The sequence below is a fragment of the Elaeis guineensis genome, chromosome 12, assembly GCF_000442705.2.
Source record: "Elaeis guineensis isolate ETL-2024a chromosome 12, EG11, whole genome shotgun sequence".
Taxonomy (NCBI): domain Eukaryota; kingdom Viridiplantae; phylum Streptophyta; class Magnoliopsida; order Arecales; family Arecaceae; genus Elaeis; species Elaeis guineensis.
Genome location: NC_026004.2, coordinates 17308178 through 17327639, shown reverse-complemented (window position 1 = coordinate 17327639; position 19462 = coordinate 17308178). Strand labels below are relative to the sequence as shown.

The following is a 19462-nucleotide window of genomic DNA, read 5'->3' as shown; positions in this document are numbered from 1 at the left end:
ATCAATTTACCCAAAGTTCCTCTTCCTCAGCAACAACAAAAATCAGCTCACTAAATCTGACCAAAGGGAGAAAAAGCACCACTTCCAATCATATCCACCACGAATTCCTCAAATCTCTCACTATAAACTGGGATTCCAATCATCTACACATGAACAAAACCTCTAATTCCCATCACTTTATATAGGAGGCTAGGATCCAATCGAAATCAAATCTCCAGAACCAAAAGGCGATCAAGAGAATAGACCGAATGAGATGAACTTGGGGTGATTGGGATGATTGGATTCCTGATAGGCAGAGGAGAAGGTGAATTCTCCATAAGCGGAGGACAGGGAGGAATTGTGGTGGGCAACGAAGGTGCGGATGGCCTGGGTGGACAGCAATGATGGCGAAGATGGCGAAAAGTCCTCCGGCACCAGCATAGATCAGAACTCCTCAAAGGTGGGGCCCTGGGCGTGCTGTGCTTCCTCCGATATGAGTCCTTCGCTTCTTTAAATGAACTCTTGCCGCGTTAATAGCCTCGGGCTTAATCGGGTTTAGATTCGGGCTTGGACCCGAACCAAGCCAAAGGTCTACTATCCGAGCTCGGGCCAAAAGCAAAACAGACCCTATTTTTTAGTCCGAGCTCGATCCGGAGGGTTTCAGATCGAGTCCGAAGCCCGACCCAACCCGATGGACCTCGGACCAATCCAAGCCCACTTCCAACCCTACTTAGATCATGCTAACAATTTATACTTTCTTTAAGAGACATCCATTAACTGTTTGATGAATTCTTATAGGAATAAATTTGCAAGCAAGATGGGTCCACAAGGGAGGGATGAAGAAACAATAAGAAAATATAGGAGAGTTTACTGGGCAATGCTTGGTTTTAATCAAGCAATTCTTGTAGGTTTAGAGATTATAACCACATTTGTAACCATCAAGCACATAACTGGGGCTGAAATCTGATCGGATACGAATCGAACACTACTATATCCATATCTATATTTATTTTATTTGATAAATATAAATATGGATATGGATATTCATCCGATGCAAAAATTCATATCCGTAATTATTTTAAATGGATATGAATACAAATCGGATATTGAGAATATAGATATAAATATGAATATAATCAGATAATTAAATTTTATAACCACAGAATTAAAGATATCAGTAAGTAAATAGTAAATCAAATTAATAGCATGTTAATATAGTTATGTATTTATTTTAAAAGTTCATGAGTACTATATAAATTTAAATAAGATTATCAATAAAATCAGATATTCAGATGCGGATCAAATAGTTGTTTATCCATATCCACATCTATTTTTTTTTACAGATTTGGATATTAATCAGATGCTCAAATTTCTATATATATCTAGATAGATTCGGATATGAAAATGGATCTAGACGGATATTATCCGATCCACTTTCACCCTTAACGTAGGGGGTTGGCTTTGTAATTTTTCAATCACCAACCATTCCTATTTACAGCTACCCTTGATGTTAGTGGATCCTTTTTTATGTCCTTCAATACTTGCATACAATAAAAGCTTCTATGGTTTCTCTTAAATTTTTCCCAAAAAAAGAGACAGTTTGGTAAGCTAAAACGCTTCCCAAATGGCATGTCTCTCTGAGTCGCCTCAAAAAAGCTTGATGCACCACCCATGTAGATTAAAACTATCTTCACCTTATTGTGGACACACCACTAGATGCATCATGAAAGACTTGTGGTCATGCAGTCTTAATTTCTGAAAAATTTTGAGCTTAATTGCTAAAATAGATAGCTTCATCTTGATTCTGTCATCACTTGAAGAGATCTGCTATGGGAAAAAACAAAGGCCAGCTAAGTAGCTAACAAATATTTGCTCTCAACTTCGTTTGAAATTGAGCAGGGGAAGAACTTCCTTGCAATTACAACCAAGATTCCGTCTTTCCTCTCACCCACATCATCTTTCTTGTGGATATCTATGCCCCGTAAAGATGCCTGCCTCACTACAGCAACATGGTTCCCTCTTGACTCCATCTTAACGAAACACAGCCCATATTACCACTTCCAGAAGATATTCCACCCATTGATGCCATACTCCTGCGGGCACTTCGGAGCCATCTCACCAGAAGACTCCTGTAAGAACTTCACAGTACCTCACCAGACCCTGATAAGAAATCCATTTTTGCTCTTTCCCTGAACTCCAAATTGATGATTTTCTTGATCAGTTGATCCTTTGTTAATGGCAATACCCACTCCAACAAATGAAGATGCCCCTGTGAAGAGCATTGGCTCGACGATCAGCCTCATTTGCAAAGAAGCATTTCAAAGAGCAAGCACATAATAGACATATCACCGAGCCCCTGCAGTATTAATTATTCTGGGCACTGCTATCCATGGCCACAGGCTCACATGCGTCTCCCCAGCGGCAGGCTGGTCAAGACTGAAGTTGGAGATTCAAATTGTCTCTCTGCTAGGAGAATGTCGGACATCAATGTCAAATTCTCTGCTTTCGATGACAAGCATGAGAAATCCCCTTAGTAATAGTTATACTCGAGGATGTCTCTCTATTTACTTAGAGCAGGGTCACTTGCAAACTGTCATTGCAGTCCCTAGGGAGGGGCAGAATGTGCCAGTGCTCAGACCAGCACAAGATCCCTGCAGCTCTAAGTGCTGTCTCTAAGAATAACCTCATAAACCTTGGAGAATTCACCAGAGTCAACAATGAGCTCCTCGTTTAAGTCATTAGTTAAAATCACAAATAGTAGAAGGAGATAAGGAAGCCCATGAGGTGGTGGTCATTTCCTCACTTTTTTGCGGTTAGTAACAACATCACAGACTAGTGAAGGATGCTGCAGTGCGAGATCTGTGCTAGTTCTCCATATCAGCAACATTGCCTCATGTTCTCGGCTGACCACCCTTTATTTTGGATGGTGTCCTTAGGCTATCTTTGACTTCAAGTCATTTAATCAAGTGCTACCAAGTCTTCTGCCTGCACCAAATTTCCGTCTGCCTCAGATTTTGTAATCATCATTACATTGTGCAACTCTTCTAGCATTAAAGAAATTTCTGAAGCCTGGGGATGGGTTAGATCGCTTGCCAAAAATGAGTGGATGCTTCCTTTGACTTCGATCCAACTACATCCTGGTTCCTTCCAAACTGTTCTCTCCCTCATTCCCCTCCTCAATTCCCTAACCTCATCCCATTTACCAGTCATAGCATAAATATTTGAAAGCAGCACATAGGCAGAATCATTATCAGGTTCAAGCTTCAGTAGTTCTTGTGCTGCAATCTCTCCAAGCTTCACATTGACATGAATGTTGCAAGCTGTCAGAAAGATTTGCCACATCCTAGCATCCGAACTGAGAGGCATCTGATCAATAATTCTTTTAGCTTCTTCTAATTGTCCTACTCGACCAAGCAAGTCAACAACACAGGCATAGTGTTCTAAAGATGGAACTACACCATGGTCTTTGATCATGGAGTTTAAGTAGTAATAGGCTTCCTCAACATGGCCTCCATGGCAGCTGGCAAAAAGCACTCCCAAAAATGTAATCTCATCAGGGTCTATGCCTCCTTCCACCATCTTTTTAAAGTGACTGATGACCTTGTCATAGCAACCGTGCTGTGCATACCCAGTCAGCATGGCATTCCATGTAGCCAAATTACTCTTTGGAAGCTCCTCAAAAACTTTTATTGCTTCACCTAAGCTTCCACATTTACAATAGATATCAACCAACCCACTCCCGACAAGACTATCTCTGTCAATACCCAATTTCAGAGCCAGAGAGTGCATGTTCCTTCCTTGCTCTATTGATGTCAGAGCACAATAAGCTTTAACGACTACACTGAGAGAAACATTGTCCACTTCCATTCCCATATGCCTAGTTCTCTTAAACAGTTTGATTGCATCTGCATGATGGCCAGCTTGAACGAAAGTGGAAGCCATTGCATTCATATGGACCAAGACTCTTCTATCAACCTCATCAAATACTTGTTTTGACTCATCAATCCTATCACACTTTCCATACATTGCTATCAAGGCGGTGGCAATGCGATCATCAAATGTATGCCCCAATTTGATTATATATGAATGGATTTGTGCTGCTAGATTGGAAGTAGAAAATCTTGAAGCAGCTTCAAAAAGGCTCGACAAGGTAGAAATATTGGGTTTGAAAGATGAATGCTGCATCCAAGAAAACAGCCATAGCACTCTATCAGGCAAGCAATTGGCAACACATGCAGCTATCAAGGCATTCCATGAAACTATATCTCTTTCGGCCATTTCATCAAATACTTGCTTCGCATCATCAATCTGCCCACACTTTCCATGCATGGAAACAAGCGCATTGCCAACAGAGACAATGGATGCAAGCCCATTTCTAAAGCACCAAGCTTGGATCTGTTTCCCTCCTCTCAGCAGCTCCGGCTTATCAATAACTGACAGTACGTTGATCAGAGTGAACTCATTTACATCCACATCTCTTGACAACAAGAACTTAAACAATCCGAGAGCTTCTTCGCCATCAAGAGCCCTGATAAGCGTGCTCCAAGAAACCACATCAGGTTCCTGAATCTCCCAGAAAGCACGAAGCCCATCGGCCTTGGTTCCACACCTACAGTACATGCTTAGAAGCGCATTGCTCAAAGGCATCAAATCACAACATAAAAATCCTACCTTTATGCTCAAACAGTGAATCTGCTTCCCCTGCTTTACATCAAACTCACCGTCAGACAATGCAGCAAGAACGCTCGTAAGACAAAACTCATTCAAACTCAATCCCAAATCCAACATCTCCTTAAAGGTTCCAACAGCTGATCCAATCATTCCATTCTTCACATACCCAGAAACCATAGCAGTCCACACCCCCGAATCAAATAAAGGGCATTCCTCGAAGCATTTCTCAGCCAAGCCCAATTCCCCTACTTTCGAATAGTTATCCAGCAAGCCGGTGATCACGTAAACAGCTGATAAAAATCCCATTTTGACGGCGACCCCATGGACCACTTCTGTGGCTAGAATTTCTCCATGGGAGGAGGCAGCCTTAAGGAGGGAACTCAAGGTGAAGGCGTTGGGATTGAGGCCGTGGAGCGGCAATTCTTTGACAAGTTGGAACGCGAGTTCGACGCGGTCATTTCGGGCACATCCAGAGATCAGGGCGTTCCAGGCGGCGGTGTCGGCGGCGGGGGTGTGGAGGAGTAGGGCACGAGCCTCGGAGAGGTGGCCGGAGTGGGAGAGGCGGCCGATGAGATGGGTGGCGAGGTGGAGGTCTGGGGAGAGGCCGGACTTAAGAGAGAGGGATAAGAGTTGAGGGGTTAGGGGGGTCGGGTGGTGGACGACGGAGGCTCGCAGGGCTTCGGGAAGGAGGGCGCGAAGGAGGACGATAGTGATGGGCGGCGACGGCGGCGGCGGTGGAAGGGGGGTGGCGGTGGCGGGAGGGAATTGGAGGGAGGATATCGAGGATAAGCGGCGGAGGCTCCATCGCCCCCTCATGACCATGGGGCGCGTGAGATTTTTGAAATTGTATTTATTTCAACCTACCGGTACTTGGCACGTGCTGTGGCCGTAGATGAAAGGGGGTGGTTTTCCGGTAATCAAGAAAAATAAATCATAGTACATCAATAATAATAATAATAATAATAATATTATTAATAATAAATAATTAAAGTATATGTATCAATAATAATAATAATAATAATAATAATAATAATAATAATAATAATAATAATATTAATAATAAACAATTGAAGTATATGTATCTAAGATAAAAATTGATGTAGATGTGCATAGGCATGTGATATCGAATCTTTGATGAGGTTGCAACTTACACCGTAGAGAGATAGACTTCATAGAATAGGGATGTTTTAAATATTTGATAGGAAAAATATATGTAAGATAAAAAAAAATAAAATACATCTGATTTTGTGTTATAATTAGATTTTATCTTAAATCAAAACTATACTAATTTTTTTATGGTTAGATTAGAAGTGAATAAATATAAGAGTAGATAATAAGGTATAATTTTTTTTTTCAAAAAAAAAAAATTATATGATGATTCTATCATTTTGGAAGAATAGAATCGTATCGTTTGAAACTAGTTATATCCTTAAAAAATATAATTCTCATTTCTTGATCATTTTTAATATTTTATAGTATAATTATAAAATAAAAATTTTATTTTATTTTATTCTCTTCGGTTAAGTGTCTTCAAAATAGACGTGGGCTATATCGTTAACATGAATAATTAATCTTCTTTAATGGTGTGCACCAGTGAATCATATTTTGTATAGCTTTTAAAGTATTATGTTTATCTTATAATCAATGCTGAAGATAGAAAGAAGAGGTTGAAGAGCCAAAAAATATATAAAATAAGATTTAATGGTGAATATTGCAAAAAAAAAATCAATCATTCTTTCACACGAAGTATACAATCCTAATCTTTTTAAAAAAATAGACTCAGAGTGAGCCAAATCACCATTTTGGAAAATATAACATTACTGTTCTTGACTTAAGGTATGTTTGGATGATTAGGTCTAAAATCTCATGAAATTCATGAATTGAACCAATATAATCATCAAAATTAGATTGGGTTAGATATATATTCACAAATATCTAGAATACATGCTGGTCTTTTTTTCTTTCTATGGATTTCAAATTGGTTCATTCCAAAGATACTCTAAATATTTGTAAGTATAAGCCTAATCTAGCTTGACTTTGATGGTTATATCGGTCTAATGCATGAATTTCATAAAATTTTAGATCCAACCATCCAAATAGATCTTTACTCTAACAATTATCCTAGTGACTTTAAGCAATGGCTTTAATACACTTACCAGTGGGATTCATCTTTATCGGTGTTGTTAACTATTTAGAAGAGGGCTATCTTTATTATGTAATATATTGCTTTCAAGGCTGGGAAAAAAAAAAAACTGCTGATTGGCCTTTCTGAACAAGTGTGGGTGTTGTGGAATCCATGTGAAGTTTTATGTAATACCCTACATCTTGTAATTGATGGGATAATGGTGATCCTTGCATAAGTAAGAGATTTGCAGAAAATCTTATTTTTAGTATATCTAATTGAATATTTTAGGCCTTTCTTCCAACCCAACATACCCAGGCCCAATTTTGGGCCGGGTATTCTGTCACCTGACCCACTTACATCGATGACACTAGTCCATGGTCCATGGCTTGATGACAAGTAAATAATAGCATAAAACGGGTTAAAAAAAAACGGACTAAATTGGATCTCAGATTAGAGAAAGAGGTGAGCAAAAGCGACAAATACAACCAGACAGCGGATCAACAAGTCTCTAAAACTGGTGGTCGAGCCAAGAGCCAAAGAAGCCAAATCTTTTCCATCTCCCCCACCATAACATCTATTGGCGGCCGGCGCTTCCGCCTTCTCTCGTTCTCTTCTCCCTCGGCTCCGAAGAACCCTCGATCTTTCTTTGTTCTCTTCTCGCGATCTCGAGGGGGCGATGGTGGGGGCGGCGGAGGAGGCGCAGCTGAACCGCCTTGAGAGCCAGGTAGACAATGGCGGCGGCGGGGCGTGGGAGTACCTCTGCCTCGTCCGCAAGCTCAAGGCCCGCCGATCCGAGAAGGTCCTCAAGCACGGTCTCTCCATCTTGAACGACCCCAAGGCTCGATCCAGGCTCGGTGGAGAAGGTTAGTTCAATTCTTGATGCGGACTCTGGATTGGTGCTTATCTGAGATCTGTTTTGCGTTAACACTGTTTGAAATTTGGAGTGATTGAGAAATTCCTGCGAGTGGGTTTTGTTTATTTTGGGGATCTGGGATTCAGTGCTTTGTTTGGTTTTAATTTGCCCAGTTTGTTGTACAGGTTCTGTTTTTGGTCTGTTAAAATAGGACGGCAAGTTTAGTTTTTTTTTTTTTTTTTCCTGTTTTAAGTTTATGCTCTGCTGTGATTTCTCTGTATTGTTATGAAGTTTTCTATTTAATCTGTAGGCTTGGGTTATTGTATTGGATTTTGTGTTGTTTCTGCATATCGGTTATGATTCTTTCCACTCCTTTGCGACTGATGGAAGTTTTATTACTTTTTTTTTCTTTCAGATTTTAGGTGTTAAAATTAATTGATGATGATAGAGAAATACCTTTAGTATTTGCAATTTGGGCACATGCTACCGTATCTGTATTTTGTTGATGACTAGTGCTCTGTTATTTGAATTGTGAATTATGTATAATGGAGGAATCTTTTGGTTTTTGATGAGTTAATGTAACTTCTTGAAATGAAGCAAACTATATGACATGCTAGTGATGATGAAGTCCCAGCAATGTTTCAAAGGCACCTTTGGGTCATGTTTTATGTTGCACCTTTGGGTCATATTTGATATTTTATAAATACAAGCATCCAAGCCCCTTTATCCTCGCCTGATATTCCCTTGTAAATATTTTGGTTTACCGCCTTTGAATTTGGAGAGCCATGACTCCATATATCTAGCCGTCCATTGTTTCTATTGATATTGTCGCGATGTCAATGATGAGTCCAATATTAAGATCATAAGCATTAACAACTATCCGTTATATGATGCTTTCTAGACTATTTAGGTGATTATAATAGATTCTCCTTAATATCCTTTGGTTTCTATTTTTCCAACTTCTAATTACTTTTAAAGGTTTTGGTGTGCTAATATATTACTTCGTAGGCTACATATGAAAGAACGAAAGAGAAAATAACATATACTTGAGGAACGAGCTTTGAAGTGCGCTTATGGGAATGTTTTGTGAGAAAGGGAACCCCTATACAGGCGAGAATTGAATTTCTACATGCCGCACCCTTGCTGGTCCCAAGGTTGTCACGGGAGAATTCTGTACATACCATGTCATGCCAGTCATGTGCCGATGGATGTCAGACTGGACTCCTTGAAAACAGAATTCATAATTGGATCTACCACCCTTATTTTAAGAAGTCTTCCTGGGGACATAGGCACCCTTGGTTGGACTGCTTCATGCCACTTCTTGCCCAACTCCTTTTCAATCAAGTTTAGAGGGATGAAGAGGGGAAGTAGGAAGTAAAAATGGGGACATATCATTTCTATAAGATGGTTAACCACTCATATCATTTAAATCCTCTCATTGACCCCTATTCTTTGCGTTGTTGAGTGATGTGGAATCAAAAAATTGGTTTCATATTCCATATGCCTTGTGCAGAGGACATGAACTTTCTGGCAAGGAAAGATGTGAGAAGGCATGACAAAGGGAACTCTTGAGAGAGCGACTGATTGTTGTTTTCCTTACCTAGGATGCAGGAAAGATTCATGTGGTCTTAAAGAATTATCCACTGGTCCATCATTAACTAGGTGGTGCATTATATTCTGAAGAACCTGAGTTACACTTATTCTCTTGTCATTTGGAACCTTATTCACCATTTTATAAGAGTGGCATGCACTACAAATGATACTAATAGATTCATTTTGCTCTATGCCAATTGCAAGGTGCTTCCATTGCACCAGGAGACAACAACAAGTACTTGAAGCTGGTGCTGTTGAAGAAGAATGATGCATTTGGAAAATTTGGAAAGCAACCATTTTTTTTTGAGGAGACTGATAAATCTGAAGGTGCCTTCAAGTGCGCTGAAGGCAACAGTTGATTATTTTAACTCATGAGAGGATATACCTGCAGCACATCGACAAGACCATGTGGGGCTGGAAATTATGATGGAGTCACCGGAATACAGGATATCATTTAAGTTAAATGGGAAGCACATGAAGGAGCTATAAACTGAACTTTAGTGAGGTAGTTGAACATTCTATTGGCAAACCTGGAAAAAGGAAATATTATCAGAAACATTGTGGGAATTTTATGTGTCATTTGGTTTTTTAAGTGGAAATTAGAGCACCCTAGAAAGGCTTTAGGGCAAGCGACGCCACACCTAGGTGTAAAAATCTAGGTCATAGGTAAAAAGATATTGTAAACTAGGTTGGCCAAGCAAAAGAAGTGAATAAGATATTTTTGTTCAAGTTGGCCTTATTATAGCAATTGGCTAAGGAGTTCATGCAAGATGTATATTTCTGATGTTAAAGGGAGGGAATCAACTCAGTAATGTCAAAATTTTGGAGAATATAGCATATAAGGTCCTATAGTTCCTAAATACTTTCAAGGTCTTGTCCTCTTGGACCAGCTGCTATTTACTTATAGAATTTTAGCAAACTAGGAGAATTAGGTTTTATGTAACCAAATGACCCTCCGTTTGATGTGCAACACTTGGGTTCAATTGAAAGTTATTTTAGCTAACAAATATACAAATGAGTGGCTAATGCTAGCATTGTTTCATGCAAGGTTGCTATCTTAGTACCGGACGGCGTACCAGTACGTCTTGTTATAGTGTCGGTATATGGTATGGTACAGTAAGGTTCAGCATACCGAGTGTCGATATGGTATGGTGCTGCGTACCAATTCGGTATTGGCATGGTACGGTGTCGACTGGTATGCTAAACTTTAGTTCAATGGCTTATGGTACCTTGGCATGCACTTGCATGAACAACATGTTTACTTCAACATCAAAAGAAGCATGAAGCAAGCAGATATTGAAGTATTGTTCATTTGATGCAACTTGCAGTAGGGGATCATATAAAATGTTTTGCCAAGGTTTACTCCTAAAGCAGAATGAGATGATCATGCAGATGTATGTGGCATGAGTAGGAAATAAGAATATGTAGATCCAACTTCCAAGAAAATATTGGCTTAGTTCTGGAAGTGATGAAGAATTTATCATGGTTGTATTGGAATGTAAAATTTGTTGTAGATGACTTTATAAGGAAGGTGCATAGAACATTGGATAATGGTTGAGTAGGAGTCACTACAAAATTCTGGATGGGTGTTGCTAAAGGGTTTGGACATGCTCAAAATGCTTGATAGATTTTACTAGGCAAGTGGAATGATTATCCTAGTAAGCATTTGGCTAGGCGGCTATGGTTGTGGTCACAGGAGTGACTTTATTTTATTTGACATATCTTTTCTAGGCCTATGAATGCCTCTATTGTGCACATAAATTATGTTTAACTCCCTAATGATATTTTGGGTGGTTAACCCTTCCCTATTTCTAAAAGAAGAAAAAACTCCATAATAATATTCTGCAATTTGATAAACAAAGCAAGTGTCATGGCAATAATTTAGTATGCAACCTTTTTTGGCCTTTAATCTGGTTGCCAATTTGGTTATTAATTTTTAGTTTGCAAACAAGAGTCATGCTACAAATTTATTTCAATTGCAAAGATGATCCTTGTCAGTTGAATCATCATTAAATATATTGCATTTTCATCCTTGTTTTGTTATTTACATATACATGCATATGCATGTACCTGTGTGTGTAGATATATGCATGCAGATATGTACATGCATGATTTGTTTACTTCCATATGATCACAACCGTTCATCTATTAGCCACTTTTCAGGCAGAGATGGTTGGAAACTCAGTATAGTCTCTCTATTAATGCAGAATGGACTCTTTATGAGCAGGTGGCTATTGCTGCAATGGATTGCCAGCGGCTAGATGTTGCAAAGGTGGTGCCTTAATCCTAAATTATGTTTCGCTTTTTTCTGGTTTTTCTTTGAATTTCGTTCTTTCTTTTTTGCAGACTCCATAAGTGAGAGAATATTTTTATATGGTCTGTTCAGTGAAATCTTTTTTTCTCTTTTTCATAAGTGAGCATGAATCATTTCTTTATGCAAAGGAAGTGTTGTTATATTGATATCACGTAATTATCTTTTAAAAATTTAATTAAATTGAATCTATCAGAGGATTTGCTGTCAACAAGGCTCATTTATCCTTCATGGGTTTTTTTATAAGCAAAATTAAGTTATTTAACCTTGTTTTGGTCAGTTAATATGTAATAGTTTTATAAGCAAAATTAACTTATTTTTCCTTGTTTTGGTCAGTTAATATGTAATAGCCAAGGCATATAGTTGCTGGTTTGATTCATCTAGATGATCTTGCTAATCCCTTCTTCTCCATTTATAGACAAATAATATATACAAATATATGAAACTAGCTTATGTGGCTGCGTCAGTATATAATTTCACGATTATTTGTGAACGAATTTATAGGCTTGTTGATTAGCTGAATGTAAGGATATGGAAGAGCAAGTAGATAGAAGTGTAGGATGATATGGCAATAAATTCCAGTATGCCTAGCAGTCTAAACAATACTTTGACTATTAGCACTATGTGTTGCTCTCTGACAGACATGTTAGTCAAACTGAGGCCAGAAAAACTTTGTTGAACTCTGGGCCATGGTGAAGCTCTCGACATTATTGACCAGGAGATATGTTCCTTATCCTTTGCCAACAATAGCTAGTTGTAGAATTCTGATCGTTAGTATTCAAATCTTGATGAGCACTTGTAAGGCTCTAAACACAGGAGGTAAAAGCAGAAAGTAGAGTAGCTAATGTCACAGAGATGTCAAAGAATGTTGCAAGAAGGTGAAATAGTGATAGGAGTAAGGAATATTGACGAACTCACTATGAGCACTAATTAAATTATGTCCATCTGGAACATGGTCCAATAAAAGAGACCATAATAAATCTGGTGATACTATGAACAACTTACCATTAGTGGAATAATGATTTAGATAAGTCAACTTCATTAGCAATGTGAATATCATTGTAGCATGCAGAATTTATTAGAGTGAATGTTTTAATGAGATGACTGGTACCTTGTACCCCTTTGCAAAAATTAGACATCTTTGATACCCAAATATAATTATGAGAGCCAGAGCTCTTTGTTGCAAGTTAATGTTGGAGGGTTGGTTTAGATAAGATGAAGGAGGAAGTACCGGCACCAACAAGAATCATATCTACAATTGTGAGTGGTGAAAACATGTTTGTAGCACAAGTGTCATGTGAGGAGTGTTACTTATGATAACTGTGACATGAACCAGCATCCAGAATAAGCTACTTTAATTGCTAAAATGCTGAAATTATGCATTTGGCTCATGTTCGAGCTCATAATATAACTTCACTGGAATAGTAGCTAATGTAGCAATTGTACCAAGCACCAACCTTGCAAAATTGTGTTGGTTTTACAAAGCACATATGAAATATGTAACTACTATCAACTTAGTTCAAAAATATATTCATGCATGATGTTTTTCTGTTTTTTGCAAATTTATTTCATATGCTCAGTCACTGGCACCAAAGCCCTTTCTTATGAAGAAACATGGGTAAGAAGGTCCAATAGAAGAATAAGTAGAATGCTAACAACCAGTCAGCTTTCTTTTGACTCCTTTGATGCCTTGCCATGGAAAGTCTCTTATGGTTTATACTTTATTGGTACTGTTTGTGAGGACTTGGCAGCAGCATGTATCCCGACAGTAAATTTGGCATCTTTATTGTAGAAGTTTCAACTATACTATCAGATTTTCTATGGTCCTATCATCGAACCACTTTTTATGTTATTCTACTAATTCAACAGACATGATATACCTGTAATTCTTGTTTTGCAGGATTGTATTGCTACTCTCTCCAAGAAATTTACAGGAAGTTTGAGGGTCGGTAAGTACCATTGTATAAACCTATGTTTTGTGCTGTATTTGGCATAGCAGTCAACTTAAGCTATATACAGTCATAAAATAGACAAACTTCATAAAGTCACTGGATAAGCATTGCCGAATAGAGCTTGCATGTTTCATTTCTCTCTTTATAGATCCTGCCCAGGGGGTTGAGATGATAGACCTTGGTAGACCTCACATTGTTGTGTATGTGATTTACAAATTATGGGCCTGTATATCTCATAAAGCAATAAATCTTTTGGAAATCATATTTAATGTATCCATTCTCTAACCATACCTAGTTAGTTAAATTCTTCAATTACCTAATTGTTCCTATTATATATAATAGCTCTAGCCTCTATGTTTGGTTTTGAGATACATGGGAAATGGAGGTAGTTTCGGATCTTAAATTATTTTAAAGATTAGATGAGTTGATCCCTTATACAATGTATCAGGTATCGTAGGAATAAGAGAGGTTAAAGGGTTTAGAGTCTATCTTATTCTTTTTGTGGATTCATGATTGTTGAATTTATGTTTATGTAAGTTCTCACACCACCTTGGATCTCAATGAGTCTTTTCTGGCTTGCTTTGTTCCTATCATTCTAGTTGCTTATACTGTTAGCTTGTTGCTGTAAATAATGCTGCACACTTGTAATGGGTTTCATGGCATACTGTTCTAATGTTTTGCCAGCATAAGCTGTGTGTTGCACTCTCAATTGGTTAATCCTTGTGGTTATTCTGTACTCTTTGTAAGATATTATGAAAAATAAGAGCAATCTATTTGTTACAAACTTCATGCGAAGATTATGAAAATTGAAGAAAATTTTCAGAGAGACCTACAGCAAAAATATGGAGAAACAGTAAGAAGATATGTCAACGGGTAGAAATTCTCTGGAACACTGGATAAAGATCCACAATAAGTCAGATTTACTATTTTGAGGTTGAATGCGGCAATGCGCAGATAAATGTTATTAGATCATAAAGATATCCAATAGAACAGTAACAGATTTGAGTCTTAATAAGGTCCCAACCCAATAAAGCATGTACATATGTATACTTCAGGGTCTTGAAGCAAGTGTACATCTAAGTACATACATGCACACATACGTGGTTTAGAATTTAGTGTCGTGGGCATTGCAGCTCATACAGAAAATGTTGGATTGCTTTATCCTATCTGCGATAGGCACGAAGATAATGAAATACTGCACTATACATAATAGGCCTATTTATGTGCAGGGTTATACTTGTTTCAGGCTAAGCTGCTTCTGGCCTTTCTTTGGATAATTTTCAGGCAGATTAGAAGCAATGCTGCTTGAAGCGAAGGGAGCATGGGCTGATGCAGAAAAAGCTTATGCACGTCTTCTAGAGGATAATCCACTTGATCAGGTAGGTTAATGTTTTTGCTGTTTTTTTATATTATTTTTTCCATTTTATAGCTGGTGATGGTCCTAAGCCCAAATAAAGAATTGGAATTTTAATATTTATTTGTTGCCTGGAAATGATTATAAAAAATAGCAACTATGAATTATATAAAAAAATGCTTTTTTAATGGAGATGCAACCCTTAATTGAGTTAATGTCTAAGCACAATTTAAGAAAAGCAAAGCCAGCTTGTTGGAATGCAAGTTTCTGCTTTCCCCAATTAAATTTGTGATTACCGTTTAAATCCATTTTTCTATCTCCTGTTACATATGCTTTACTTTGATCCTTTCAAGTATTAAAACTTAAAAATATATAAGCTCTAAAATCTTCCTCATGTAGGCGATGCATAAGAGGAAGGTTGCTATGGCCAAGGCACAAGGAAATATCTCAGCTGCTGTTGATTTTCTAAATAAGTACCTTGAAATGTAAGGATCAGTTTATGTCTAATCTGCAACTATTTTGAATCTTTTTGTCAATTCATGGTGAAACTATTTGCACAATGTATAGATAACTGAAGTATTTGGATCTTTTCCCAGATTTATGGCTGATCAAGATGCTTGGAGAGAACTTGCAGAAATTTATGTATCCCTACAAATGTGAGGCATCTTGTTTGTCATTGCACCATCTAACTTGTTCTAAGTTTTACTAAGCTCTGTCTCCCTAATCAGGTACAAGCAAGCAGCCTTTTGTTATGAGGAGCTAATATTATCTCAGCCAACAGTTCCTCTATATCATCTGGCTTATGCAGAGGCAAGTGGCCTACCATTAGTATCTTCTAATATTTTTGAGGTTCTCACTCCTTGATTGTTGAAAATTATTACATCATGCGGCTACTATTCCTATCTTATTTCACTCCTGTCCCATTGTTACTATTAGATCTCCAAAGCATTGGAGTTGATTTTTCGCCAGCCACGTTAATCGATATCTTTTCTTTTCTTTTTTTTGGTGTATGCATGTTTGTATTTTATTATATATATATATATATATATATATATATATATATATATATATATATATATATATATATTTTTTTTTTTTTTTTTTTTTTTTTTTTTTTTTTTTTTTTTTTTGTGGGGTGGGGGGGGGGGTGGGGAGCGGTAAACCTAGTCTAGATTAGCTACAAAATTGAAGAGAAATATATAACAAGACTTATCCATGTTTATGAAAGAAAAGGAAGAAAAATCAAAACCTTAACATCTGGCAAAAGAGGGGGAAAATCAACAAAGTGAAGTTTAAATATATGTTGAAAAAAACTCATATCTGTGAGTACTGAGTAGGGTAATTCCTTCTAGCTTCATCCATTAAGATGATATTCCAACTAAATAGTAAAGTTAGCATGAAGGTATAGGATGCCCTCGGAGCCTTACATGGAATAGAGAACCATATGCTACAAGTTCTCCAAGCAGAAAGTCTCTTATAGTGCATCTTCCTGGCAGAAAGCCCAATTAGTTCTAGAATTGTCGATTTTTTTTTTGAATTTTGTTTGTTTAATGTCCTTCTTCTGTAATTATATACTGAGAATTGCTATGATTTTGTTTAGAGAAGTGGGTGTGGGTCAAGATTTGTAAATTGGGCCTTGGAGGTGGACACTTGTAAATGTGCTTCTTGCTCGCATTTATCAAATATGAAATAGTCAAAAAAAAAAAAAAGGAGGAAAAAGGAATTTTTACTTGTAAGTTGTAATATTAGTGAAATTCATGATAAACATGAATCATCTTACTCATGTTTGCCTTAATGCTGACAAGTTGATGAATCATCTTGTTGATGGAGATGAGGATTTTTCTTCTTATCTTGTAGCAAGTTGTTTTCTAAATTCTCTTCTACTTCATTTGTTGAAAAAAATTGCTTTCGTACTTTGATCTTCTTTCTCTTGACAGCAGGTTATCAGTTTGTCATTTTCTACCTAAATTTGTTCTGTAACATCCATTGTCCCGCTTCCTCTTCTTTTCCTTCTCTGCAATGAAAAAGGAATCATCTATACTCATTGTAGATACGATGTGCTGCCATCACCCACCATTTCTTGCACTTCAAGAATGCTTCATTGATGCACATGACTTATTCTAAAATATGTTTTCTGGATAATCCTTGCAATTTATGTCTCAATACCCACCTACCAGTATTCTAGGTTGTATGATAGGCCCTATTTGCCCAAAGTTGAATTTGACAAGATAAGCTCAAGAACATTTCACAGAGAGCTGATGTAGGTTGAGGGCAATTAATTTTCAGCATTATGCAGATGTTGTTTGGTGTTGGTTTGGTTCAGATATTGGATGGTCATAACTCACCTTTCCTAATATTAGTGTTCAGTGTGAACTGAGCTGAGATCCTTTGGGCTGGTGGGATATAAAGGGTTAGCTGCACAGGGTGCATTTGACATTGGCTGGGCAGATGACATTGTACTTACATATCGACAGAACACACCACGTTGGCCATATTGTTTAGCAGTGTGACACAGCTGCTGTGGAAGATTGGGTCCTTTATTAGTTGCTTTTGGTCGGGGTAGTTATACCCTACATCAGTTGTGAAAAGTGGTCATATATTTTTCGCTTAATGGAGACTGCTTCCATTGCTTATGGAAATTTGGATTGATCTCTACAAATACTAGTTCATCCACATGCTTATAACTGCTATAGTCTAGCAAATAAGATGACCAAAATAGGTTCATGGACAGATTTCCTACTCTCTCTCTCTCTCTCTCTCTGTTTTTTTTTTTTTTATCTTTTTGTATTTTTGGGGAATGGGTTTTGGAACCCATGTGTCTTAGTTTACTTTGTGCTTGTTTTCTCAATTGATGAGAATATAGCAAAAAGGGTGTGCTATTTTTGTTGGATTAACTCTTCATGCTGTGAATCCTTTTACCATTAGGTACTTTATACTATGGGTGGTTTGGAAAATCTTCAGGCAGCCAAAAAATACTATGCATCCACCATTAACTTGACTGGAGGCAAGAATACCAGAGCTCTCTATGGTGTATGCTTGGTAAGATATCCTGGATAGTTCTCACATGGTTCCTCACCATGATGCTTAGTGATATATTTTCTCAATGTGTTCAGTGTAGTGTTGCCATCAATCAGCTGACCAAGGGGCGCAACAAGGAAGAGGAGAGCTCTGAACTGCAATCTCTGGCTGCAGAGGCTTTATTGAAAGATTACAAGCATAGGGCCCCTGAAAAGCTACCTCTTCTTTCCACAATGCTGAAGAATATGAAACTCATCTCTTGATTCTGATTTTACTTTTCTAAAAAAAAACATTGGTGACTGACTCCTGGTTGCTCCAATTCAGCAATAGCATAGGAAATATTGCAAAAGTACGGTGCTTAGTGCTTAATTTTCTTTACTGAGGGTATTTTTCTGTTTCTTGTCCCTTTAATCTGGGGATGTCTTGTATAATTCTTAGATATTGATGTGAAAACATGAAATATAATCCAACCATGCGACATCAGTTATATCGTTCCAGATGAGTAAATTTCCCTTTTCAGGTATAATGATACAAAGTGTGTGTCGGGCATTGTTCGTGGTGCGTTCTACATGATTGTCACAATGGAATATTTAGTACATATAAGCCTTGTATTCTTGGCACCATGATTTCACCAGACCAGGTGATGAGAAGCTTGTCATAGAAAAACTAACAGGAACTTTTATGATGAGGATGATCGACTGCGTTAGCGAAAAGGATGCAAGAGCAAGGACAGGCTGGCCGGCTGGAGACATGGTGACCAGTGGATCCGTCTTTAAGCTTCGTAGATGGAATTAAGGAGGCAATCTTAACCATTTTACTGCCTTCTCCCTCTCCTCCAGGCTCTCCTCTTCTTCCAGTAATCTCATTTTTTACATGTTGTTGATCTATAATTTTATGGCGGGTTTGCTGCCGCTTCTCACCCGCACCCTCTGTCCCGCCACCAGCGGAGCCATGGCCGGTGATTTCCCTGGTCTGGGGTCATATCACTCTCACTTGCTGTCGTAACCATGGCCGGTAGTTTCCCTGGCATTTGAAAATCTGGGTCTAAATGAACCCCAGAAAGGTGAGAAGCCCACTTTTTAATACCTGTTAGGATTAGGTCATCTATCCAGCATCCTAGCTTCCTAGGGGTGTAGTAGTATAATGAAACGGATGCAATCATACCACAAAAGTGCGTAACTACAGATCCATGTGATCTCCCCAAATATTCCAAATAACACTAGTGTACATCCAAATACTCTGGTACGGAATTTTCCAGTTTATACTTCAGATGTAATCATGATAACCATGACAAGTGTCTTTTACTGCACGGATCTATGAAGCAACCTGCCATTGACCAATTGCCGGTAGTACCAGACCAATGTCTATCCACAAGGCAGAGAATCGTTGCAACTTGCAACCAAGGAGTCAACAGACACGGGGCAGACTGCAACCCCAATATGGTCACATTCCAGACCCAACATTGCTGACACCAGCTCAAGCCGGTTGCTCAAACCAAGTCAGATTTTCCCAACGTGGTAGTCCTGACGTGGTGTCGCATTATAAGTGAACCACAACAAAGTAGATTTAGGCAAAATTCCAAATAGTTTTGCTGATAATTTTGCAA

General features: G+C 38.1%; 2 protein-coding genes across 2 annotated transcripts; one reads left to right on the top strand and one right to left on the bottom strand.

Moving 5' to 3' along the window:
- Positions 1 to 1711: 1711 nt before the first annotated feature.
- On the bottom strand, positions 1712 to 5466 carry LOC105054998 (putative pentatricopeptide repeat-containing protein At3g25970). Its single transcript, XM_010936684.4, has one exon. It carries the CDS (start codon positions 5464 to 5466, stop codon positions 2938 to 2940), a length of 2529 nt encoding a protein of 842 aa, XP_010934986.3. The 3' UTR covers positions 1712 to 2937.
- A 1838-nt stretch (positions 5467 to 7304) lies between these two features.
- Positions 7305 to 18353, top strand: LOC105054963 (uncharacterized). Its single transcript, XM_010936632.3, has 9 exons — positions 7305 to 7638; positions 11429 to 11493; positions 13433 to 13481; positions 14769 to 14863; positions 15238 to 15323; positions 15435 to 15494; positions 15567 to 15648; positions 17764 to 17877; positions 17952 to 18353. The coding sequence occupies exons 1-9, from the start codon at positions 7452 to 7454 to the stop codon at positions 18117 to 18119; spliced, it is 906 nt and encodes a 301-aa protein (XP_010934934.1). The 5' UTR covers positions 7305 to 7451; the 3' UTR covers positions 18120 to 18353.
- The last annotated feature ends 1109 nt before the right edge of the window (positions 18354 to 19462 follow it).

Excerpts from the sequence above, each read along its gene's own strand:
- LOC105054998 (XM_010936684.4), bottom strand. The coding sequence starts at position 5,466 with ATGAGGGGGCGATGGAGCCTCCGCCGCTTATCCTCGATATCCTCCCTC.
- LOC105054963 (XM_010936632.3), top strand. The coding sequence starts at position 7,452 with ATGGTGGGGGCGGCGGAGGAGGCGCAGCTGAACCGCCTTGAGAGCCAG. Across the intron at positions 7,639-11,428 it reads ATCCAGGCTCGGTGGAGAAG|AATGGACTCTTTATGAGCAG; the intron begins GTTAGTTCAATT and ends CTATTAATGCAG. Across the intron at positions 14,864-15,237 it reads AGGATAATCCACTTGATCAG|GCGATGCATAAGAGGAAGGT; the intron begins GTAGGTTAATGT and ends TTCCTCATGTAG.